At 44.8% G+C, this 25,422-nt stretch overlaps 1 protein-coding gene across 1 annotated transcript in view; it reads right to left on the minus strand.

The window, feature by feature from the left end:
• Positions 1 to 430: 430 nt before the first annotated feature.
• Positions 431 to 25,422, minus strand: part of LOC111968771 (cysteine-rich motor neuron 1 protein) — a 54,458-nt gene continuing 29,466 nt past the window's right edge. The window contains 10 exon segments of the mRNA XM_023994634.2: positions 431 to 3,311; positions 3,905 to 4,083; positions 4,688 to 4,813; positions 5,620 to 5,841; positions 12,553 to 12,768; positions 13,284 to 13,502; positions 14,660 to 14,781; positions 18,498 to 18,651; positions 21,006 to 21,134; positions 22,708 to 22,911. Of these exon segments, the coding sequence (XP_023850402.2) occupies positions 3,120 to 3,311; positions 3,905 to 4,083; positions 4,688 to 4,813; positions 5,620 to 5,841; positions 12,553 to 12,768; positions 13,284 to 13,502; positions 14,660 to 14,781; positions 18,498 to 18,651; positions 21,006 to 21,134; positions 22,708 to 22,911 (1,763 nt within the window). The 3' untranslated portion in view covers positions 431 to 3,119.

A 25,422-nucleotide genomic window follows, 5' to 3' on the forward strand; every position in this document is an offset into this window, starting at 1 on the left:
ACCTCTGATGGTATCGAAAAGCCGTTGTGACCACACTAATAATTGGTTTAACCGTTATGCTGTAAGAAGCTAATCTTTGAAAAAAAGCTCCTTAAATGGTTGATTTCTTGTGTTTTCGGACCAATCTTCACCTCCTCATGTTGAGCTTTATGAGCAAACGGTGACAGTCAAGTCAAACGGAATTCTTCAGGTTGTCTGTTCAAGCCTTCCTGGCTCAGTGTTTTTCTGTCTGTGGTTTTATGAAGCCCCGAGTGTGAGACTGAGATCTGGCCGCTGCATTCCCCACTCACGCCTCATCCGTATAGTCCTGTGGGCTGTGAGAAACACCAAACACACATCTCTGGTCTTCCCCATCCGCTAACACATCACGGATAAGGAGAGCGGAGCAACTATGCTTAAGAGGAAGGAAACTTTAAAACCTTTGGGAAACTAAGTGAGAAGATTTTTTTTATTTAACAAGACAAGTCAGTTAAGAACAACGCTGGGCCAATTGTGCACAGCCCTATGGGACTCCCAATCACAGCCAGATGTGATACAGCCTGGATTTGAACCAAGGACTGTAGTGACACCTCTTGCACTGAGATGCTGCGCCACTTGGGAGCCCAGGAAGCAGATCCCCTTTGGCAGCACTGGGCAAGAGTAGATAAAGGAATAGATGTCACATCTAACCATGATATGTTACCTCTTTTGAACCCAACTGTTGCTAAGTTGATATTTATTGATATTTATTTGATTTGTAGGGATTTCCAGGCTTTTTTTAAAAGCACGGGGCATCAGCCAGCTCCGTCACACTTTTCATTGCAAACATATCACCATGGAAATGTCACAAGCACTGAAATGTCTTCCCAAATGTTAAATGTAAAGAATTTTTGTTCACACATTTTGTTTTTCAAAATAAGTATAAATGTTACAGTTCAACAGCAAAGAAAAATGTATTTACAGTTTGCAACAGTAAAATAAATAGGCTTGAAAAACAAAGCAGATGGAAATGGTAAATGGCTTACAATATCTAAAATGTACAGCAGCTTTGGCTACCAAGTTCATTTGCCAAAAACACGTCATTAACTCAAACTATACTTTAGTATTAATAAATAAAGCTATGTGAAAAAATAAATAAGGGACTCTTCTGTCCTACTTTTATCTACCTTTTTTACACATAGGAAAAACAAATAACTTTAACAAGTCTCCTCTTACCTTCATTTAAAACACATGGTTGTGATTCAAACGGACCCAAATCTACTGAATTACTTTTGAAACTCTTCAATAGAAATCTATATTTGTCTCCACATAGTTTTGGCATCACAACGGTCTTTGTATCGAGAGACTGGCAATGTAACTATGAAATCAGATCCAAAGATTTCCTAATAAACCCCAGTCTGTTTTGTAATGCTCTGAATCACATCTATTTCATCAGATTGTTAAATAAGCCTCGAATTTGCTGCACCATTATGTTTACTTGAGTGATTCATCACCTCCATGTGCTAAATATGCCCATCAAATCCCTGATTAGGCCTTTATCCCGCCAGGAATCTCATCCACAACTTTTTAAAACACTGGATCCTAACAAAAGTGCTACATTTTATGAACATGCGCTGTTGGAATGTACCATTATTTGCATTTCATAGCAGAGTCTCCTTGAGACCCTTGCCCCTTTTCATTGTAATATGTTATAAACTGGTGGGAATGGGGAGACCTTCAGTCAGGTTACCTTGGCATGGAATACATGGCACAACAAATTGCACCAAAATTGGACTAGCATACGTCATTACAGGAGAAACAATGGAATATGAAAAACATTAAGGCTATAAAATAAAGGCTACTAATGTATATGTTAACATTCTCTGGAAACAGTAGCTCATGTTTACGCACAGCTGTAAATGAAGTTATATAAGTGAGGCTTATTGTATGTTGACATTCCTCATGAGTAACTCCAGAAAGTCTGGAACTGCTTCTGTAGTTTCCTGTAATGAGTCCTCTTATCTGCAAGCTATAAAATAACAGTCGGGATTAGTATTAATCCACCTAATCTTGAAGTCCATTCCCATTTCTAGATGAAGTCCAGCCAATGGGATGATTCCTTCTAAAGGGAGTTATTGAGTACAGAAGGATGAAGGACCTTACTGTATTACAGACAGACACACTGGCTTCACAGCTGAGGCAGAATACATTCACACCATTTTCCCTCTTCCCAGGGTGGTTGGTTGTTTTCAGAATGGAATGATTTTGGTCATCACCTTTGAGGCAGACAGAAACCACTACAGTAAGTGGGAATAGAAGAGTGTCATTCCTTTGCATCGATGGGGAATGTTTAGTCTGGCATTTACAATGTTTTAATCTTGCCACCATGGAGACTTCCATAACAAAAACTAGGCTTGACCAAGAAAAACACTACAACTATTACACATAGAAATATATTTAAAAAAAGCTAAGATGGAAACCACACGTTCTAAAGCAGGAGTTTGGGTTTCTTTTTTTTCTGGGCCATAGTCTGCTGGGTTCTGATGCTGCTCAAAGTCATTGACTGGGGAGAGGAGCAAGTCATGGAACTAGCCATTCATCTGATAATCGACTTACGCTCCCATCCAATTTTGATTACAACTGGAAAACCAGTTAAATTGGCATCACTAAAACAATTGTTGATGAATTGAGTGCTGCGCTGCGGCACATAGAAAAGAGCAAACTAGAGACCTTCGACTAGAACCCAAACCCCTGTCCTAAAGCTGTTATATTCCTCCTGTTAGTTTCATGTTCTAGTTCCAGAGGAGGCGAGAAGCGATGATGATCATGTTCACATTTCAGAGCTCTCTCTGGCTGACTAGTAGCCTCTCTGGCTGACTAGTAGCCTCTCTGGCTGACTAGTAGCCTCTCTGGCTGACTGTCACTCTGTCTGTGGTGAACTGTATGGCAAAGTCCCATAATGGCCACATCCTCCTGCCTCCACAGTCTCTCCTCACTGTACCAGCAGTATGATAAAGCAACAGGCAGTTGCATTGCATTGTTGTGGATCGATCACCATGAAAATGTGAGAAAGAGAGAAGAGGAGGTGCTTGGTAGCCCTTTGGGCAGCGTAGAGTTTGGGGGTCTGGTGAATGGGAGTTGGTGTTTAGGGGGAGGGGGGTCTAGCGCTGTCCCCTGACCTGGCCCGTACTCAGCTTGACCCGGGGGATGAGCATCCTCTCCCCACATGGTGAGCTCATCTCTGGGGAGAAGTTGATGCCACAGTCATTCTTCATGCTCTGGAACTTGTTCTCCTTTGAAGGTTCCATGTACACCACCGAGTTCTTATTCACATGCTTCTTCAGGATCACAGTCTAGGAAAGGAGGAAAGGAAATGTTTTAAATATCAATTACTTTACTTTCACACAACAGGTCTTGTCAGCTATATTGATTGAATCCTACTGCTTTGTGTTATCATGTCTAGTTAGGACGGGAGAGACTTTTTCGGAAACCATGTGACGAATTACGATTTTCTGTGCTGCTCTAGTCTCATTTCATGGGGGTGTTGTAAAACGATCACATTTTATGATAAACTTGACACAGTTCAAAGTGCTCCATCAGAATTAAGTGCTGGAAAAATACATTTATCCCTACTTTGACACCCTGAACATGAATTGTAGCAGGAGCTGGAAGATCAAGGAAAACCCACGACCCACCCACAGATTAGATCCTAAAACAACGGCCCACCCGCCCCGCTATGGTGCTATGATTTAGCACCATAGTGGTCTGAGTTTGGGCAGCAACCCCATACCAACAGCAAAAGAAATGAAGTAATTTAATTGGTTCTATCGGGCAGAATCATGAGGCATTTCGAAGCTGTGTTGCAATTCATTTGTGAATAGTCTTTTTCCGCAAGCTGTACATACAGTACTGGGCCTAATGAGCGGCTTTACCCACAATGCCTCACCTTCTTGGGGGCGCTGTAGCACGACATCCGCACCCACTTTTTCTTCTTGTTAATGAGGACTGCCACAATGAGGAAGATGACGATGGCCAGGAGGAGACCGGCCAGTATCCAGGCAGCTGATTGGTAGATGAGAGCCATCCTAGTTTGACTGGGGATGTTCTCTCCCAGGCTGTTCCCATCTGCAGGGAAAATCAATATCAGCTCTCCCCACAGATTGGACTACACATACTGCTGTCACACAGGCCAATATTTCCATTACATTATTCCCCTTCTAATCAATTTAAATGAAAACGCAGCTCATGTCCTTCCTTAGTGTTTGGCAGTTTTCCCTGGCCAATACGTTAGATACAGTCTCCAGATGAATGTGTGTCCGTGTGCATTTAGCTCATTTGTCAAAGCATTCCAATTGCCCCACAAGAATGTAAGCATCAACAGGCTGGCTGGGAAAGTATGGACAATGATACCAAGTCACAGGTCTGAAGCAGTTGTTACCTATCAGTAACCTATCATTTAACCATCTCTGTGGGCCATAGGAGGAGTGAGTGAGTGAGTGAGTGAGTGAGTGAGTGAGTGAGTGAGTGAGTGAGTGAGTGAGTGAGTGAGTGAGTGAGTGAGTGAGTGAGTGAGTGAGNAGTGAGTGAGTGAGTGAGTGAGTGAGTGAGTGAGTGAGTGAGTGAGTGAGTGAGTGAGTGAGTGAGTGAGTGAGTGAGTGAGTGAGTGAGTGAAATAGTGAAAGGGAGAAGGTGAGCTAGAGAGAAAGAGAGATGGACAGACAGACTGTACCTGTAGCAGCAATGATAGGAGGCAAAGTGACAGTGGTGATCCAGACTGTGTTGTCCACTGTGGTAGTAACCCTGGTCTTGGGGGCCTTGGTCGACACCATCATTGGAACAGACGTTGTTGTTATTTCTGTAAACCAAAGAGGAAAATCACAAATAAGTCACAACCCACGTACGTAATGTCAAACACACTTGAGCTGAAAACAAATCCCACATCCCAGATCAATGTAACAGAAGGTTATGGTTGGGTGGAGTGTCTGTAGATAAGGTGTGTTTACGGGATGTGTTCCCTAAGCTTCCATGACCTCCCTTTGTCAAGAGTCTTATGTAAAGTGCTGTTATCCACCGAGCAAATAACCAAAACAAAGCTGAGATGAAACGGTTACAAATCAGAGGGAACAATGCATGCCTGTGTCGAGGTTTTCCTCTATAGGAAAAGCTGACATGGAGCTTTGCCTTCCTGTGCCGGCATTGAGAGTGGCGGGTCGGCTCAGCCGGAGACAGGAAACACGTGTGAATGTGCGGATGCTTGGGGAATGTTTTCACTCTGAGTGAGTTGTGTCACATGGAATGTTGCTGTGAGTAACGGTGTTTGCCCAAGCAGTGCCAGCGAAACAGGCACTCAGAACGCGACTCACACACGCTTGCTTTATTCTAGCTAACCGGAAAAGTTTGAAAACGGTTCCTCCCTTCCTACAAGTTACACTGTGAATGATAATGGTCTCAATAACAAGCTGTACCTCGTCCCAAAGGAATAACTTGTTTTAATGCATACTTAATATGGGATTTTTCACAAGACACAAATATACTACACACTAGAATGACAGTGGACATCATTAGGGAGGCCAACAAGGCAGTGTGCTCTCACCCATCTAGACATTCCCAGGAGTTTAGTTCCACGGACAGACTCACTCTCACACATACAAACTCACTTACCCAGACAGTGAGGGCAGCACTGGCCCTTGCGCAGGACGGGCACCCTGCAGTTGGCAGGCGGGCAGCGCTGGGAGAAACACTGAATGGTTCCATTGTTGCAGGTGCAGCTGGTGCAGGCATTGGCCTTCCAGGTGTCCCCAGCCAAAAGCACGTCTCCCTCGCTGGAGATACAGTACTCCTGCTGACTGGTGCTCACCGGGAGCTGGGGACCCTGCTTGTCCTCTGTGGATGGAAGGATGGAGGGAGAGGCACACCAAGGTAGTATAACATGTTAATCCAGAGCAGTTATTAGGACAGTTCACCTGTGTTTGCAATAAGATGGTTTTACTGTATGGTAAATTCTAGCAGGAAGCTAGCTGATAACTAGGGACTAGGGAACACATGGCTGCTGTGCTGAGCTATGTCAGTTAACTCTCAGGCTTATCTCTGTGTCTCATAACCATAGGCCCATAGATCAATGGCCTGTCTGTGACCAAAGCTTAGGTAGACTGTACACATCTCAACACTAATGTAAATCAAATCAAATGTTATTCATCACATGCTTCGTAAACAACAGGCGTAGACTAACAGTGAAATGCTTACTTACAGGCCCTTCCCAACAATGCAGAGAGAAAGAAAATTGAGAAATGATAGAAAAGTACAACACGTAATAATAAATACACAATGAGTAACGATAACTTGGCTATATACAAGAGGTTCCAGTACTGAGTTGATGTGCAGGGGTATGAGGTAATTGAGGTAGATATGTACATAGAACTAGGAATAAAGTGACTAGGGAACAAGATAGATAATAAACAGCAGCAGCAGCCTATGTGATGTGTCAAAAAAGTTTGTGCAGAAAGGGTCAATGCAGATAGTCTGGGTAGATGTTTGGTTAACTATTTAACTAATTATTTAGCAGTTTTATGGCTTGGGTATAGAAGCTGTTCAGGGTCATGTTGGTTCCAGACTTGGTGCATCGGTAATGCTTTCTGTGCGGTAGCAGAGAGAACAGTCTTTGACTTGGGTGGCTGGAGTCTTTGAGAATTTTCTGTGCCTTCCTCTGACACCGCCTGGTATAGAGGTCCTGGATGGCAGGGAGCTCGGCCCCAGTGATGTACTGGGCCGTATACACTACCATCTGTAGCGTCTTGCGGTCTGATGCCAAGCAGTGGCCTTATTAGGGGGTGATGCAGCCAGTGGCCATACTAGGGGGTGATGCAGCCAGTGGCCATACTAGGGGGTGATGCAGCCAGTTAAGATGCTCTCACTGGTGCAGCTGTATAACTTTTTGAGGATCTGTGGGCCCATGCCAAATCTTTTCAGCCTCCTGCCATCCACGACTGTGTTGGTGTGTGTGGACGACGATACATCCTTAGTGATCTGGACACCGAGGAACTACAGCCCTGTTGATGTGAATCGGGGCGTGCTTGGCCCTCCGTTTCATATAGTCCATCATCAGCTCCTTTGTCTTGCTGACATTGAGGGAGAGGTTGTTGTCCTGGCACCACATGGCCAGGTCTCTGACCTCCTCCCTACAGGCTGTCTCATCGTCGTCGTGCGCATCCACGCAGTCGTAGGTGAACAGGGAGTACTTGTGGGACTAAGATCGCACCCCTGTGGGCCCCTGTGTTAAGGGTCAGCGTGGCGGATGTGTTGTTGCCTACCCTCACCACTTGGGGAGGCCCGTCTGAAAGTCCAGGATCCAGTTGCAGAGGGAGGTGTTCAGTCCCAACGTCTTTAGCTTAGTGATGAGTTTGGAAGGCACTATTGTGTTGAACGCTGAGCTGTGGTCAATGAACAGTATTCTCACATAGGTGTTCCTCATGTCCAGGTGGGAGAGGGCAGTGTGGAGTGCAATAGAGACTGTGCCATTTGTGGATCTGTTGGGGCGGTATGCAAATTGGATTGAGTCCTGGGTGTCTGGGATGATGGTGTTGATGACCAGCCTTTCAAAGCCTTTCATGGCTACAGACAGGGACTATGGTGGTCTGCTTGAAACATGTATGTATTACAGACTGGGTAAGGGAGAGGATGAAAATGTGAGTGAAGACACAAGCTGGTCATCGCATTCTCTGAGTACGCGTCTTGGTAATCCGTCTGGCCCTGTGACCTTGTGAATGTTAACCAGTTTAAATGTCTTACATCGGCTAGGGAGAGCGTAATCCGAAACAGCTGGTGCTTTCATGCAAGGTTCAGTGTTGCTTGGCTCGAAGCGAGCATAGAAGGTATTTAGCTTGGGTAGCTCGCGGCTAGGTTTCCCTTTGTTATCCGTGATAGTTTTCAAGCACTACCACATCCAACGAGCGTCAGAGCTGACGTAGTATTCGGTCTTAGTCCTGTATTGACTCTGCTTATTTGATGGCTCATCGGATGTCATAGCAGGATTTCTTATTTCTTATAAAAAATGATCAATGGAAACAGGATGCGCCTGAGCTAATTTTCGAGTCTAATAGCCAAGGGTCTGAATATGGATGTAAATAAGTTATCTGTTTTTAATTTTTAATACATTTGCAAAATAAAAATAAAAACATTTTTTGCTTTGTCATTATGAGGTATTGTGTGTAGATTGCTGAGAAAAAAAACTATATTGAATCCATTTTAGAATAAGGCCGTAACGTAACAAAATGTGGAAAAAGTCAAGGGATCTGAATACTTTCCCAAAGTCACTGTATGCCACGCCTGTCATGTGGATGGATTATCTTGGCAAAGGAGAAATACTCACTAACAATGATGTAAACAAATTTTTGCACAACATTTGAGGGAAATATATTTTTTGTGTGTACAAGAAATTTCTGTGATCTTTTATTTCAGCTCATGAAACATGGGACCAACACTTTACAAGTTGTGATTATATTTTTGTTCAGTATAGTTATGGTCAGATTTGAAAAATGGAGAGGGAGGGAGAGCTATGTATGGGTTTCTATGTGTGGACTAAAGGTGATCTAAAGATTTGTCACCTCTAGTTGCACAGGTGACATGCTGGTAAAAATGAGGTAAGACTGATTTTCAAATCAAATTTTATTAATCACATGCACCGAATACAACAGGTGGACCTTACAGTGAAATGCTTACTTACGAGCCCATAACCAACAACGTAGTTTAAAAAAATATGGATAAGAATAAGAAATAAATGTAACAAGTAAATAAAGAGCAGCAGTAAAATAATAATAGCGAGACTATATACAGGGGGCTACTGGTACAGAGTCACTGTGCGTGGGCACCGGTTAGTTGAGGTAATATGTACATGTAGGTAGAGTTATTAAAGTGACTATGCATAGATGACAACATCAGAGAGTAGCCGCTGTGTAAAAGAGGGGGAGGGGAGGGGGGGTGCAAATAGTCTGGGTAGCCATTTGATGAGGTGTTCAGGAGTCTTATGGCTTGGGGGTAGAAGCTGTTTAGAAGCCTCTTGAACCTAGACTTGGCGCTCCGGTACCACTTGCCGTGTGGTAGCAGAGAGAACAGTCTATGACTAGGGTGGCTGGAGTCTTTGACAAATTTTAGGGTCTTCCTCTGACACCACCTGGTATAGAGGTCCTGGATGGCAGGAAGCTTGGCTGCAGTGATGTACTGGGCCGTTCACACTACCCTCTGTAGTGCCTTGCGGTCGGAGGCCGAGCAGTTGCCATACCAGGCAGTGATGCAACCAGTCAGGATGCTCTTGATGGTGCAGCTGTAGAACCTTTTGAGGATCTGAGGACCCATGCCAAATCTTTTCATTCTCCTGAGGGGGAATAGGTTTTGTCATTGCTTCTTCACGACTGTCTTGGTGTGCTTGGACCATGTTAGTTTATTGGTGATGTGGACACCAAGGAACTTGAAGCTCTGAACCTGCTCCACCACAGCCCCGTCGATGAGAATGGGGACGTGCTCGGTCCTCTTTTTCCTGTTGTTCACAATCATCTCCTTTGTCTTGATCACGTTGAGGGAGAGGTTGTTGTCCTGGCACCACACGGCCAGGTCTCTGACCTCCTCCCTACAGGCTGTCTCATCATCGTTGTGCGCATCCACGCAGTCGTGGGTGAACAGGGAGAACAAGAGGGGACTCAGCACGCACCCCTGAGGGGCCCCTGTGTTGAGGATCAGCGTGGCGGATGTGTTGTTACTTACCCTTACCACCTGGGGGCGGCCAGTCAGGAAGTACAGGATCCAGTTGCAGAGGGAGGTGTTGAGTCCCAGGGTCCTTAGCTTATTGATGAGCTTTGAGGTCACTATGGTGTTGAACCCTGAGTTATAGTCAATGAATAGCATTCTCACATAGGTGTTATTTTTGTCCAGGTGGGAAAGGGCAGTGTGGAGTGCAATAGAGATGGCATCATCTGTGGATCTGCTGGGGCGGTATGCAAATTGGAGTGAGTCTAGGGTTTTTGGGATAATGGTGTTGATGTGAGCCATGGCCAGCCTTTCAAATTCCTTCATGGCTACAGACGTGAGTGCTACGGGTTGGTAGTCATTTAGGCAGGTTATATTAGTGTTCTTGGGCATAGGGACTATGGTGGTCTGCTTAAAACATGTTGGTATTACAGACTCGGACAGGGAGAGGTTGAAAATGTCAGTGAATACACTTGCCAGTTGGTCAGCGCATGCTTGCAGTACACGTCCTGGTAATCCGTCTGGCCCTGCGGCCTTGTGAATGTTGACCTGTTTAAAGGTCTTACTCACATCGGCTGCGGAGAGCGTGATCACACAGTCTTCCCGGAACAGCTGGTGCTCTCATGCGTGTTTCAGTGTTATTTGCCTCGAAGCGAGCATAGAAGTAGTTTTGCTCGTCTGGTAGGCTTGTGTCACCGGGCAGCTCTCGGCTGTGCTTCCTTTTGTAGTCTCTAATGGTTTGCAAGCCCTGCCACATCCGACTAGCGTCAGAGCAGGTGTAGTACGATTTGATCTTAGTCCTGTATTGACACTTTGCATGTTCGTCGGAGGGCATAGCAGGATTTCTTATAAGCTTCCAGGTTAGAGTCCCGCTCCTTGAAAGCGGCAGCTCTACCCTTTAGCTCAGTGCGGATGTTGCCTGTAATCCATGGCTTCTAGTTGGGGTATGTACATACGGTCACTGTGGGGACGACAGATTCTATTCTGCTAGCAAAAGTGCAAGGAAGTGGGGGGTTTATTCGATCGCCTATGAATTCTCAGAAGGCGGCCCGCCCTTTGCCCCTTTTTCTCCGCCTTCTCTTCACGCAAATCACGGGGATCTGGGCCTGTTCCCAGGAGAGCAGTATAACATTCACGTCGAGCTCGTCAGACTTGTTAAAGGAAAAAAAGGATTCTGCCAGTCCGTGGTGAGTAATCGCAGTTTTAATGTCCAGAAGTTATTTTCGGTCAGAAGAGATGGTAGCGGCAACATTATGTACAAAATAAGTAAAAAAATAAGTTACAAACAACGCAAAGAAACAAACAAAAAACACAATTGTTTGGGGACACGTAAAACGTCAGCCTTCTTCTCCGGTGCCATCTTATTTATTTCAGTTTTCCTGCATTAAAATCACCAGCCGCTAGGAGTGCCGCCTCTGGATTAGTATTTTCTTGTTTGCTTATGGCCTTATACAGCTCGTTGAGTGTGGTCTTAGTGCCAGCATCGGTTGGTAGTGGTTAATAAACTGCTACGAAAAATATTGATGAAAACTTTCTTGGAAAATACTATGGTCTCGTTCTCTTCCAAGTCTTTGGGATTGGGGGCTGGTCTGGGGTGAGCAGTATGTTCAGCGCCGCCAACTTGTTGAAGTCGAAATCTTCATCCAAATCGACGTTAGTGATCGTTTTTCTGATGTCCAGAAGCTCTTTACGGTCATAGATAATGATGGTGTAAACATTATACAAAAAAATCCCACTCAAAATAGCCTGTAAAACGGCAGCTATCCATTCCAGCGCCATTCTTACTCTTCCATGATGTACACATACATCAAGGGGCCTGTGAAATGTGTATTATTCCCACATTCTTCAGAGACAGAACCATACATATATCAAAGGGCTGCCTCTTACAATCTGATTTTGTGGTGGGAGATGTGGTGATAACGCAACTAGCCGAGCATTCCCAAGGAGGCTCTGTGGGTTTCAGGGGCTGTCATGCATTTCTGATTTGTGAGGCTCTTGCTTGGGGGGCTGGAGGGAGGAGTGAGGGCGGGGGGGGGGGGTCGTGGTGGGGGAAGGTGGTGATGGGGCGGGGGTGAGGAGTGAGGGGTGGAGGGCGGTGGTGGTGGGGGAGGAGTGAGGGGCGGGGGAGATGGTGGTGGGGGGACAGTGTCCAACTCTATTCTTCTCAGCAGCTGGTGAGGTCACATGACCTGAATAGTGTTGCGAAATTCTGGGAACCTTCAATAAATTGCCTGGTTTTCAAGAAATCCTGGTTGGAGGATTCTGGATTTTCCCTCTTGATTCCGGAATCTTCCAAATGGGATTTCAGGGAAACCAGGGAATTTATTGAAAGTGCCTGGAATTTTGCAACCCTAGACCTGACCAGGAGAAACTAGTTATAGGCTATAACTAGGGCCTAAAGTTTTTCCTAGTCATATCACATTGCCATGAAAAATACTGTTCTTATGTACGAATAGTGGAAACAGACAGGCTTATCCCCATGTGTTCCTCTCTGGAGGATATATCCCCATGTAAAGCCAGCCGGTTTGGTCTGGATTCTTTATTAGCCTGTGTGTACTGACATTAAACTGTGGGACAGATTGCAACATGCACCAAGACAAGGCAAGACCCTCAATCCACCACCACATGCTGCTGATAATGGCTCCAGATCAAATTTATCCCACTCTATACTGATCACAAACTGACATCGCTTCTGGAGTCATTCCTGGATGTAAGTGCTTTTGATATTATCTGAAATTGCTCTTGTCAAGGCTAGTACGATGATAGAGTTCTACATTTACAGAGAAGAAAATGGCTTAGTACTAGAGGTTTCCTAGTAAAGCAGCCTATGACAGATGTGGGGGATGTAAGGTACTGTACCTGGGCAGACATGGCAACAGGTGTCCTTGTTCCTGGTTGGGGCCTGACACACAGCAGGGGGACACACTTCAGTATCGCACAGGACACGGCCCTTCCTGCAGGTGCAGCGTGTACACTCATCCAGGTTCCAGGTCTCTCCCTCCACATAGAGATTCCCCCCAGGGGCTCGACACACCACCAGGTCCATGCCCTCTGGCTGACCACTGCCTGACTCATCTGGACAGACAACACACAGGTTATATAACACAACAACACATGAAAGACTACAAAGAATAAGGTTCACATCTTACTAGAACTAAGCTTGGTGGTTACACAACAATTTGTGTTCGGACATACTTTCCTCTAGTCCAGTACAACAGTACAGATAAAACAATTGACTGCAATAGGGTTGATATCTGTAAGGAGTTAGTCTGTTGTCTCCTGACAAACTGTGTTGAGTTACTGAAAGTTGTAGACATTCTTTCACTTATAAATATTTGAACAGTCCACTGAGTCACTCCCCTATAAATATCCCCAGTGACTCTGAGGGGTGTGGATGAAAAGGCGTGGGTGTGTAACTGTGTATCAATGTGTGTTGCTCCTTACACAAACACAAAGTGTGAGTGTTCATGGAGCCTGAGACCTGACTCATGGGGCAGTAAGTGGACTGGGCTCTAGGGTGTGAGCTCCTATGGGACTGTGAACTGCCAGACGTGTGTGTGTTGATAGATCAGCCGGTTCCAGACAAGTACCTTCACAAGTGGGACAGCACTGGTCAGGCCTGACCACGGGGTTGGGACAACTGGGCACAGGGCAGGATATGAGCACACACATCTCTCTCCCAGTGTGGCAGTAGCAGTCCCGGCATCCGTCGTGCCAGCTCTCGCCCTCCTCATAGCGGTGCCCGTTGGAGGTCAGGCAGTAGCTGGGCATGGGGGCGGGGGCAGTGGTGCTTGGCAGGTGGTCACGCTCTGGAAAAAAAACATGAACACAGACAGACGTTAGGAAGGGAGGGAGACTGGTGACTTGAACCTGTGAGAAACCATCAACAGGGATGTTTCAGGGCATGAGAAACGCAGGAGTGAATTCAAAGTGGAAATGTCATTAAGAATAAAATGGATAGTAAAGCTATCCAATGTTATTGTCTTGGGTCCATTAGAGGCTAACGAGAAAGCTCTGCTAACCGTCCCTGGTTCCTCTCAGCTCCACCTTCACCAAACACCATTATGTGCTCTTCCTTTTAAAGTCTCTTAATTTCCCAATAATCCATTTACAGTTACAACACAAATAAATAAAGTTGAATAATTTCCCTGAAGTTTTTGGGACCTGACCCAAAACTGATGTCCTCTGTTTCTGTTGAGAGATAGGTTGAGGTTATAAAACCACACATCTGCCAATAACTGGCCCCCAAGTGGGATATAAACCCAGTGTGGCTGTTAAGTCTGGGGAGAACAGTGTTTTTGATAGAACGTAGTATTTCAGTGAATCACATCATGTTTCCACATCCAAGGCAGATGTTTATGTGTCTCTTCTCTCTCAACACACTGTTAAACAAAGGGAAAAAGGTACACTTCACAAAAAAGTTTCCTATCCATAAATATTTTAACAGTCCACTGAGTAACTGAGTAACAGTTTTAAAATAAGATAAACATGACGGGGTGCCACTTCACCGCCATCTTGCTGAGCAAGAACCTCCAAATACATTCCAAGCTAAAATATTTATGATATTACTGGAAAAATTAAATAAACACATAAAAAAGTATAAATAAGCCGTCTAAACTTTCTTTAACTTGTGTGGTTGGTGAATCTAATCAAACATGCACACACAGGCCTCAGCGGGAGCTAAATAAAACACAAGAGTCAAAACATCCATTCATAACAGGCTTCACAGCAGATCAGCTAAATGGTTCCAGCAAATCAAATCTGCTACATAGTGGGAGAAAGTCAACACACACACGGTCACACAAACATGTGTACACACACGCTCGTTTGCACGCACACGCACACACACACGCACACACACACACTACTGTTGTTGTTATTGAACTGAAGTCATGTGACCGGCTGACCCAGACGGATGGATATTGATGCGGACCAGATGAGACAGACAGACAGATGAGAATCATACCTTTGCACATGCAGATGGAGCAGCCCTTCCTGTTCTGCCGGTAGCCATCGCTGCAGTTCTTATCACAGGTTAAGGGGGGACACTTGACACAGCGACACATCTCACAGCCGTGCTTATTCCTCCTGTGGGATAGATAGAGCACACAGATGTCTATCAGATATGTAATGAGAGAGGGAACAATTAGAATGCCATTTTACATCTCAAATGGGGCATATTAAACTCATATTTGAATGAAAGCTCAATAGCCAGTGGTCTTGTGAGTGGTCTGGTGGAGTACTACCGTGGAACCAGATGGTCAGGTCTGGTATAATAGACATATGGTTCTGTTTTCCCCCTGCTATATTAGCTGGCTTTGAAGAGGCCTGATAAAAGCAGCACCCTGGAACACGTGAGAGCCCCATGGTGCACGGCACACACACCATACCAATGCTAGAGTCTAGGGCACTGGGTTTAAAGCAAATTCAGATGCTTTCCATTTGATTCAACCTATTCAGATTGCTACTGTATTGCTACCAAAGCCTTTGGCTGACATGCGAGGTCCAGAGCAGGGCCAGATGATATTAATGCAGCCAGGTTGATTAAGGAACGTAGAGACTGAAGGGCCCTGCTCTCCATTAACTATGAGCTCATCATGGTTGATTTGATGACAAACAGATTTGTAAACAGAGTAGACACAGGGATGACACTGGAAAAACAATCCCGGAAGAGTTTGAGAGACGATCTAAGCGGCTTCTGAAATTAAACTAAACCCCCACTGATTGGCCGAAAGCTAAGGAAGATACACGCAGAGAAAAAACAAACCATAGATGAGTTAGGAACGGACACAGAGCATGTGACCTAGTAGGATCCATATATAGAGGTCATAAAACATAGATGAGTTAGGAACGGACACAGAGCGATGTGAGCTAGTAGAATCCATATATAGAGGTCATAAAACATAGATGAGTTAGAACGGACACAGAGCATGTGACCTAGTAGGATCCATATAAGAGGTCATAAAACATAGATGAGTTAGGAAACGGACACAGAGCATGTGACCTAGTAGGATCCATATATAGAGGTCATAAAACATAGATGAGTTAGGAACGGACACAGAGCATGTGACCTAGTAGGATCCATATATAGAGGTCATAAAACATAGATGAGCAGCAGGTTGAGAAATGCCCGATCCAGATGGGTTCATCTATTACAACTCCAGTCTCTCTGTCTCGTTCTCTGTGTGTCTCCCATACTCTCTTTTTCTGGAACCTGGAACCCATAAGGCCTTTTTCAATTAAACATGGATTCCGTTAGGTTGGATTAATTACACTATTAGTCTCTGTAGGCCACATAAATAAAACAGGAAATGAACCCAAATCAAATGTTATTCATCACATGCTTCGTAAACAACAGGTGTAGACTAACAGTGAAATGCTTACTTACAGGCCCTTCCCAACAATGCAGAAATAAAGAAAATAGAGAAATAATAGAAAAGTAAAACACGTAATAATAGATACACAATGAGGAACGATAATTTGGCTATATACACATGGTACCAGTATCGAGTCGATGAGCAGGGGTGCGAGGTAATTAAGGTAGATATATACATATAACTAGGAATAAAGTGACAGATAATAAACAGTAGCAGCAGCGTGTGTGATGAATCAAAAAAGTTAGTGCAAGCAGGGTCAATGCAGATATTTCGGTAGCTATTGGGCAGTGATGTAAAGTAACTAAGTAAAAATACTTTGAAGTACTACTTAAGTACATTTTTTGTATATCTGTACTTTACTATCTATATTTTTGACAACTTTTACTCCACTACATTCCTAGAGAACATATGTACTTTTTACTCCCATCCATTCCCCCTGACTCCCAAAAGTACTCGTTATATTTCTGCGGTAGCAGAGAGAACAGTCCATTACTTGGGTGGCTGGAGTCTTTTACAATTTTTAGAGCCTTCCTCTGACATCGCCTGGTATAGAGGTCCTGGATGGCAGGGAGTCCGGCCCCAGTGATGTACTTGGCCATAAGCACTACCCTCTGTAGCGCCTTGCAGTCAGATGCCAAACAGTTACCATACCAAGTGGTGATGCAGCCAGTCAAGATGCTTCCAATGGTGCAGCTTTAGAACTTTTTGAAGATCTTGACCCATGACAAAACCTTTCAGCCTCTGAGTGGTGTTGTCGTGCCCACTTCACCACCGTGTTGGTGTGTTTGGACCATGAAAGATCCTTAGTGATGTGGACACCGAGGAACTTGAAGCTCTCAACCTGCTCTACTACAGCCCCCAGAAGCAGTCGAAGACAATGCCCTGCCACTAGCACTGGTCACATCTCTACTGATTCAGCAGTAATGACAGTATGGAGAGGCCAGGCTGAGCTTTGAGCTGGCTGGGCCGTCAGTGTACAAACACAGAGACAGAGAGTCTGGCCATCTTGGTAACTGGGCTTTGTTTAAAGGTGGTGTGTGGAATTTCGTGCACAGTGCTGGGCTCTGGGGCTGGGATTGCTGGCTCTGCACAAATCCCAGCGTGCTTGGCAACAGGAGAATTCCGTGCACGTCCTATCAGGTCTGATGATGATTTAGACCCATTGAGGAGGGGAAACGCTTTAAGACCCCCTTTGTGTCCTTCCCGAAGGCGCTCAACTATGCCAAATGTCAATGTAAACACACCTTTAGGGCTCTGACCCACTCTGACAGCCCACTGCTCACTGCTTACATGATGTCCCCCTCTACCCTATGGAGATAAGAGAACTGGACTGTTCATACATAGCAAGGATAGTGTTTGAGGCAACAAATTATATAGTTGAGTTCTCTGTACAGGTTATAAATGCAGCCAATTTATACAAAGCCGTCTCTGTGCCACCTCTTTGTATCTTCTCACTAGTCCATTATAGGAGCAGCACTCTGCTAGAAGATTGATGCATTGGTTGGTTCATCAAGGATTCAGACTTCTGAAGCCGGCCCTGAACGGGTGCTTATGAATGCTTCCCGCTCCTCTTCCCTCTCGGGGGGACTCTCTTCTGACTATATCCTGTGCAGACATATCAGGCCCATCTTGAGTGGAGGCTCCAGAGAGCATGGTTCAGATACCAGAAGAATCCCACTGTATACACTTCATAGAGGCCGCTTTTGTGCGGATGTGTTTTTGATTGTTGTTTTGAGACGGAAAGATGATTTAAGAAATGAAAGTGTGGGGGAAAGGGTAGAGGGGCTGAAGCACCAGACACTGCACTGGTCACACAGAGACACAAATTGGCCCCTGATTGGCCCTGATTGACCCTTTAGATCTGAGCAGGTGGGGAGAAGGTGAGGCTGCCAGGTGTGTAACAGTATACTTCCTCTCTGCCCAGTGAGACCTGGCACTGCACCCTGCCAACTACTCCACCTGGAGAATGATGATGTTGTCTGTACACACTGATCTACAGTCATGTTTTTACAGAGTCTGATAGTCCTGTCAGCCAAGATACAGTGCTTGTGTTCCATTGCCAGAGCCAAAGATTTCACAGTGTGAGTAGTAGCGCACTTGTCAAATAACCAAAATCAAACTAAAAGCGTTTACACAGTTGAAGTCTACATCATTACAAAATACATGACTGAACAAAACAAACAATGAGAGGAGGAGGCCTATTTATAACTACATAGTAGAAACATAGTGTTTTTCCAGCTAACGAGAGGCCGGATTGTATGTTAGGGCCCATGTCAATAATAAACCAGACAAATCACCATTACTTCAGGCTTTGGCCTTCAGTCGTAACCAACGGGGCTGTAACACCCTTTGATCAGCGTGGAAACTAAGGGGTGAATAATGAGCAGTGCTTAACTTGAAGATGTGGAGACCATCCAGAGGACTTACACATATCCGTAGGGACAGGTCTTACTGCAGGTCAGGGGTCGGCACTTGGGCATTGGAGAGCTGCACTCACACACCTCGCAGCCAAAGTTATCCTTCTCGTATCCCATGGGGCATTGCAGGGAGCAATATGTCCCCAGGTCAGGGCAGGATTCATCTGAAACAGTTCACATGGAGGTCATCTTACCATCAACACCATGTTAGTTTGCATTAGGGTTTTTCATTTTAGAATTCCTACAACTTAAAACGGCAAAATACTACACAGCCATGGAAACACATGAGGTGCGACAGATATTTCTTAGTGTGTGTGCTTATGTTTGTGTTATGGAGATAACGTGCCAGGGAATCGTCATTTTAAGCAAGTTACAGTACAGAGGGGCAAAAAAGTATTTAGTCAGCCACCAATTGTGCAAGTTCTCCCACTTAAAAAGTTGAGAGAGGCCTGTAATTTTCATCATAGGTACACTTCAACTATGACAGACAAAATGAGAAAAGAAAATCCAGAAAATCACATTGTAGGATTTTTTGGGAATTTATTTGCAAATTATGGTGGAAAATAAGTATTTGGTCACCTACAAAACAAGCAAGATTTCTGGCTCTCACAGACCTGTAACTTCTTCTTTAAGAGGCTCCTCTGTCCTCCACTCGTTACCGGATTAATGGCACCTGTTTGAACTTGTTATCAGATAAAAGACACCTGTCCACAACCTCAAACAGTCACACTCCAACTCCACTATGGCCAAGACCAAAGAGCTGTCAAAGGACACCAGAAACTAAATTGTACACCTGCACCAGGCTGGGAAGACTGAATCTGCAATAGGTAAGCAGCTTGGTTTGAAGAAATCAACTGTGGAGCAATTATTAGGAAATGGAAGACATACAAGACCACTGATAATCTCCCTCGATCTGGGCTCCACGAAGATCTCACCCCGTGGGGTCAAAATGATCACAAGAACGGTGAGCAAAACACCCCGAAACACACGGGGGACCTAGTGAATGACCTGCAGAGAGCTGGGACCAAAGAACAAAGCCTACCATCAGTAACACACTACGCCGCCAGGACTCAAATCCTGCAGTGCGAGACGTGTCCCCCTGCTTAAGCCAGTACATGTCCAGGCCCGTCTGAAGTTGGCTAGAGAGCATTGATGATCCAGAAGAAGATTGGAGAATGTCATATGGTCAGATGAAACCAAAATAGAACTTCTGGGAAAACTCAACTCGCGTGTTTGGAGGACAAAGAATGCTGAGTTGCATCCAAAGAACACCATACCTACTGTGAAGCATGGGGGTGGAAACATCATGCTTTGGGGCTGTTTTTCTGCAAAGGGACCAGGATGACTGATCCGTGTAAAGGAAAGCATGAATGGGGCCATGTATCGTGAGATTTTGAGTGAAAACCTCCTTCCATCAGCAAGGGCATTGAAGATGAAACGTGGCTGGGTCTTTCAGCATGACAATGACCCAAACACACCGCCCGGGCAACGAAGGATGTGGCTTCGTAAGAAGCATTTCAAGGTCCTGGAGTGGCCTAGCCAGTCTCCAGATCTCAACCCCATAGAAAATCTTTGGAGGGAGTTGAAAGTCCGTGTGGTCCAGCAACAGCCCCAAAACATCACTGCTCTAGAGGAGATCTGCATGGAGGAATGGGCCAAAATACCAGCAACAGTGTGTGAAAACTTTGTGAATACTTACAGAAAACGTTTGACCTCTGTCATTGCCAACAAAGGGATATAACAAAGTATTGAGATAAACTTTTGTTATTGACCAAATACTTATTTTCCACCATAATTTGCAAATCATTTCATTAAAAATCCTACAATGTGATTTTCTGGATATTTTTTTTTCTCATTTAGTCTGTCATAGTTGAAGTGTCTATGATGAAAATTACAGACCTCTCTCATCTTTTTAAGTGGGAGAACTTGCACAATTGGTGGCTGACTAAATACTTTTTGCGCCCACTGTATGTGTGTGTTTACAGTGTGTGTGTGTGTTTATGGTACGTGTGTGTTTACAGTGTGTGTGTTTACAGTGTTTGTGTGTTTACAGTGTGTGTGTTTACAGTGTGTGTGTGTTACAGTATGTGTGTGTTTACAGTGTGTGTGTGATTACAGTGTGTGTGTGTTTACGGTATGTGTGTTTTACAGTGTGTGTGTGTGTGTTTACGGTATGTGTGTGTTTACAGTGTATGTGTATTTACGGTATGTGTGTGTTACAGTGTGTGTGTGTTTACAGTGTGGTGTGTTTACGGTATGTGTGTGTTTACAGGTGTGTGTGTGTGTGTAAGGTATGTGTGTGTTTACAGTATGTGTGTGTTTACGGTGTGTGTGTGTGTTTACCTGTGTGTGTGTGTGTTTACAGTGTGTGTGTGTTTACGGTATGTGTGTGTTTACAGTGTGTGTGTGTGTTTACAGTATGTGTGTGTTTACGGTGTGTGTATGTTTACAGTGTGTGTGTGTGTTTACAGTGTGTGTTTAACCGGGTTTAACCCTTTACATCCAGTATGAGACTCACGGTTGAGGCATTGGCAGAGCAGGCAGCCGTTATTGTCCTGCTGGAAGCCGTAGGGGCAGTCTTTCCCTGATCGAGAGCAGTTCTCCAGACGAGGACACAGCATGGGGCTCACTGTCTCATACGAAGGCTCTGTGAGATAGAACAGTAGGTTATAACCTTCATATGATGCTGCTATAACTCTCTATGACATGCCATACTATACTTGACACTATGAAGCCTATAACACTCACAGACATGTCATACTATTCTGAAATGAGGCTTTATTGAGAGTTCAGAGTAAAGAAACATACATTTAGACACACGCAATGTTACACATCTATCTCCATGCCAACATAAATAGTTCAGTGTTCACGTTGCTCCCATCAGAGAGTGCTGTGATAAGAGATAAACGCAGGCCCATTACAGCAGATACTGTAGGTGCTCTCTATCAATTGGCTCTGATGAATGAGCACCTCACATGTTGTCTAAATGACCTGGAGTGCAGGAGCACGCTTTGCCTTGGTTCTCTCCCCTAACAAGGGAGGCCCTATGTGGGAGTCTGGTGTGCCAGAGGCTGGCACTGGACAGACCCAGAGGGCTTCTGGCCCTGGTCAGGGCCTCATCCTCACTGGAGCCGGTCAGCGATGAGGTGTTCTGCTGGCCTGGGTCACACATGTACGAGCCACAACCAGGGGATGTTAAGGTGGGGGTCTGGGTGCTAGCCCATTATCTTGCCACGTTCAGTGGGAGGAGCACCAAACAAGCTGTAACTAATTATGCTCACAAAAAAACTGTGATCCACTCCAATTAAGCAGCCTTAAGCCCTTAGTCTAAGCTGCACCTCATGCAGGTGGGTCTCATTTTGCAGGCTGGACCAATAAAAAATAACAAAGGAGCCTGCAGCTGAAGAATGCTGTGCGGCCTCCCCTTTAATGAGCCACCAACATGGCCTCCACATAGCTGCAGGGGGAGAGGCTACAGTTCTGCTCCACCAGTCAGGTTCTAAGCTCAAAGTGACTGTATTGTAAAACACAACTGAATTGTAGCTCGGCCCAACGAAGTAGGAATTGTTCCATTTACAGATGAAGACGTCAATTGGCGGACGTACTGTACATGGATCTGTTGCACATCTGATATAGCTACATTGACATTTGAGGGGGTTGCATTAATGGGGGTGTTTTCCTGAAAATCAGCTGCCGAGTTGTAAGTTGTTTATGACAGCAGTTTGGCAGATACACTACGTCGGCTATATGAAGAGCTCAATGGAATGACAGATACAATGTATGGTGCCCCTGATCCTTAAACATCAGAAACATTGAAGTTGTTGTGCTTTCAAAAATGTTATTAGATTAAAAACTGAGTATACATTATATTATACAGTCTTTACTGCCCTATTAGGCTAGATGAAAGGAACATTCAATCTATCATTAAAACGTATGGTATGTCAATTGCTTGCACATGTAATATTACGCTTCTGGAGAAGTGCGACGTCAGATATTTCCTTATGAGGACATTGGTTGCTTTTGACAATAAGGGGTATGTCTAGAACATGCTAAAATTGGACTTGTTCCTTGCTATTTTCAAACTTAAATCTCCAACTACTTCAATGCTGTATGTGATTAGGTACAGTATGATCATACATTTATGAAGCAGGTGTGTGTGTGTGTGTGCGCGTGTGTGTGCGACTGTGTTTGAGTGTGTGTCTCGCTCTCTCTCTCCGTACCCTCGCAGAAGGGGCAGCATTCTCCTGGGATCTTGACTGGGTTCTGGCAGCTCTGTTTGCAGGCCATGGCGGTACAGTGGGGCTCTCCATCCACACACTGACAGAAGGTGCAGTCATCCTCCTTCCACTGCTCCTCGTGGCCACGCAGCTTGTTGTTCACCCAGCAGCTGGCCTCCGTGCTATCCATAGACAGGAGCTCCACATCTGGACACACAGAGAGGGAGACACAGATAGAGGCTGGGATCAGAAGGAGAGAAGTGTGGGAACTATACTGTGCTATTTGGTATACCATCCTTACTTGTAAATGCTGTGTGGTACATATGCTGTATGACACACAACATTAGGAATGTTTTGCCTTCAGAACAGCCTCAATTCGTCGGGGCATGGACATGAAAAACCCAGCAGAGTTGCAGTTCTTGACACAAACAGGTGCACCTGGCACCTACTACCATACCCCGTTCATAGGCACTTAAATGTAGTCTTGCCCATTCACCCTCTGAATGGCACATATACACAATCCATGTCTCAATTGTCCCAAGGTTTAAAAATCCTTCTTTAGCCTGTCTCCTCCTTCATCTACACTGATTGAAGTGGATTTAACAAGTGACATTCATAAAGGACCATAGCTTTCACCTGGATTCACCTGGTCAGTCTGTCATTAAAAGAGCAGGTGTTGTTAATGTTTTGTATACTCATTGTATGTACATATCCACGTAATTGAGTTAACAAAGTACTGGGTGGAATCAGAGGTGTGGGAAGCAGGATATTGCTGGAGGGACCAGGAGAAACTGGCCGCCACCAAAACTGGTGGAAGAACACTCCAAAGCTCTTTAAAGGAGTCAGAGAGGATTTAAAGAAACTGTACAGGGATCTAATGTACATATAGTGTAGGTCTAATGTATAATGTACGTAATTAGAGCTATATGGAAGAGCATGGGATCGGAGCATTTCATATTGGAGCGAGATTAGTTAATTAAAAGCAAGACAGACATAACTAATTTCCTGTCTCTGCAGTGTCCAGTCATTCCCTTTAAGAGGAGTTACCCTCAGCCATGTGCATGTCACACAGATCCAGTTTCACCAGTGCCCCCGAAGGCCAAAGACCAGTTCAGGGTTCACCGTCAAAAATTTCACTCCAAAGCCACAAATCCCATTTAAGAGCATTTCATGCATAACATGCGGTTTTACCCATTTGTTTGAAGTCTAGGAACAGCAACATAATAAAGCCAACTGTTTAAGAGGCAACCCAGAAAACACGTTGTGCTTAGAATTCTGGGAACCTGTTCTGATGACTTAAGGGTTTAAATAACCATAATTGTTTTTTGTTCAACTGTTTATTGGTAACAGAGGCAGGCCATTACCACAGCAGCAGTGTGAGGTGGAATTGGTTAGGTGATCTGAGGGTTGTGTGTGTGTGTGTGTGTGTGTGTGTGTGTGTGTGTGTGTGTGTGTGTGCGCGTGGTGAAGAAGGGGGGTATCCCTACGGCCAACGTCCTATTTGCCAGATTTTATTCCAGCAGAGATTTGGCTGCTGTGACTCCTCCATCTGTGTGTGATTATACTGAATATGAAGCAGTTCTGCTTTCCTCTCTATCTATCCCTTTCTTTCTCTTTCTATCCATCTCTCACACTATCAATAGTGAGCCTAAAAATACACATTGTATTGCACTCACACACAAGCCTTCAAGCACTTTTAGGGTTTTAGGTGACTTGACCAGCCTACGAAAAGGATTAGAACAGGTATGCAGCTGTGCCTTGTAAATGAGACAGCTATCAGGTACAGAACCGGAGGTTCCTCTTAATAACGTCCATGAACCAGGTGCCACCCCCAGCTTACCACAATAACCCTGACTATAGCCTCCTCAATGACTGGAGCTTTGGCCAAGCAGGGGTACAAGATGAAAGCATTCCCCACCATCTCAGGGGCTGAACATTCCAGGTGTACCTCCAACACTGACCTCCAATAACCTCCATGTCTCCCTCCCTCTCATGTGTCTGATCAATTACAAAAACACAGTCAGACAAATCTGGCCACCACCGTCACCATTATACGCTGAACAAAAACATAAACGCAACAAGTCAAGTGTTGTTTCATGAGCTGATATAAAAGATCACAAACATTTACATTTGTTTAGATCCCTGTTAGTAAACATTTCTTCTTTGCCAAGATAATCCATCCACCTGACAGGTGTGGCATATCAAGAAGCTGATTAAACAGCATGATCGTTACACTGGTGCACCTTGTGCTGGGGACAATAAAAGGCCACTCTAAAATGTGCAGTTTTATCACACAACACTAAATGTCACAGATGTCTCAAGTTTTGAAAGAGCATGCAATTGGCATGCTAACTGCAGGAATGTCCACCAGAGCTGTTGCCAGATAATTGAATGTTAATTTCTCTGTCTTCAACATCGTTTTAGAGAATTTGTAGTACGTCCAACCAGCCTCACAACCGCAAACCACGTGTAGCCACCCCAGCCTAGGACCTCCACATCCGGCTTCTTCCCCTGCTGGATCGTCTGAGACAGCTGATGAAACTGTGGGTTTGCCTGCCAAAACGAGAGGCACAGCGATTCTGGTACGGAAAGGAATTCCCTTTCTACATAAAACCACTATTGTGGATAAAGAGGGCCGTTAGGTGATCGTAATAGGAGAGATCCACTCTACTTCTGTAACTCTACTAAATATCTATGGGCCAAACATTGATAACCCCT

This window comes from Salvelinus sp. IW2-2015, linkage group LG9 (assembly GCF_002910315.2).
Source record: "Salvelinus sp. IW2-2015 linkage group LG9, ASM291031v2, whole genome shotgun sequence".
In the NCBI taxonomy this organism is placed as follows: domain Eukaryota; kingdom Metazoa; phylum Chordata; class Actinopteri; order Salmoniformes; family Salmonidae; genus Salvelinus; species Salvelinus sp. IW2-2015.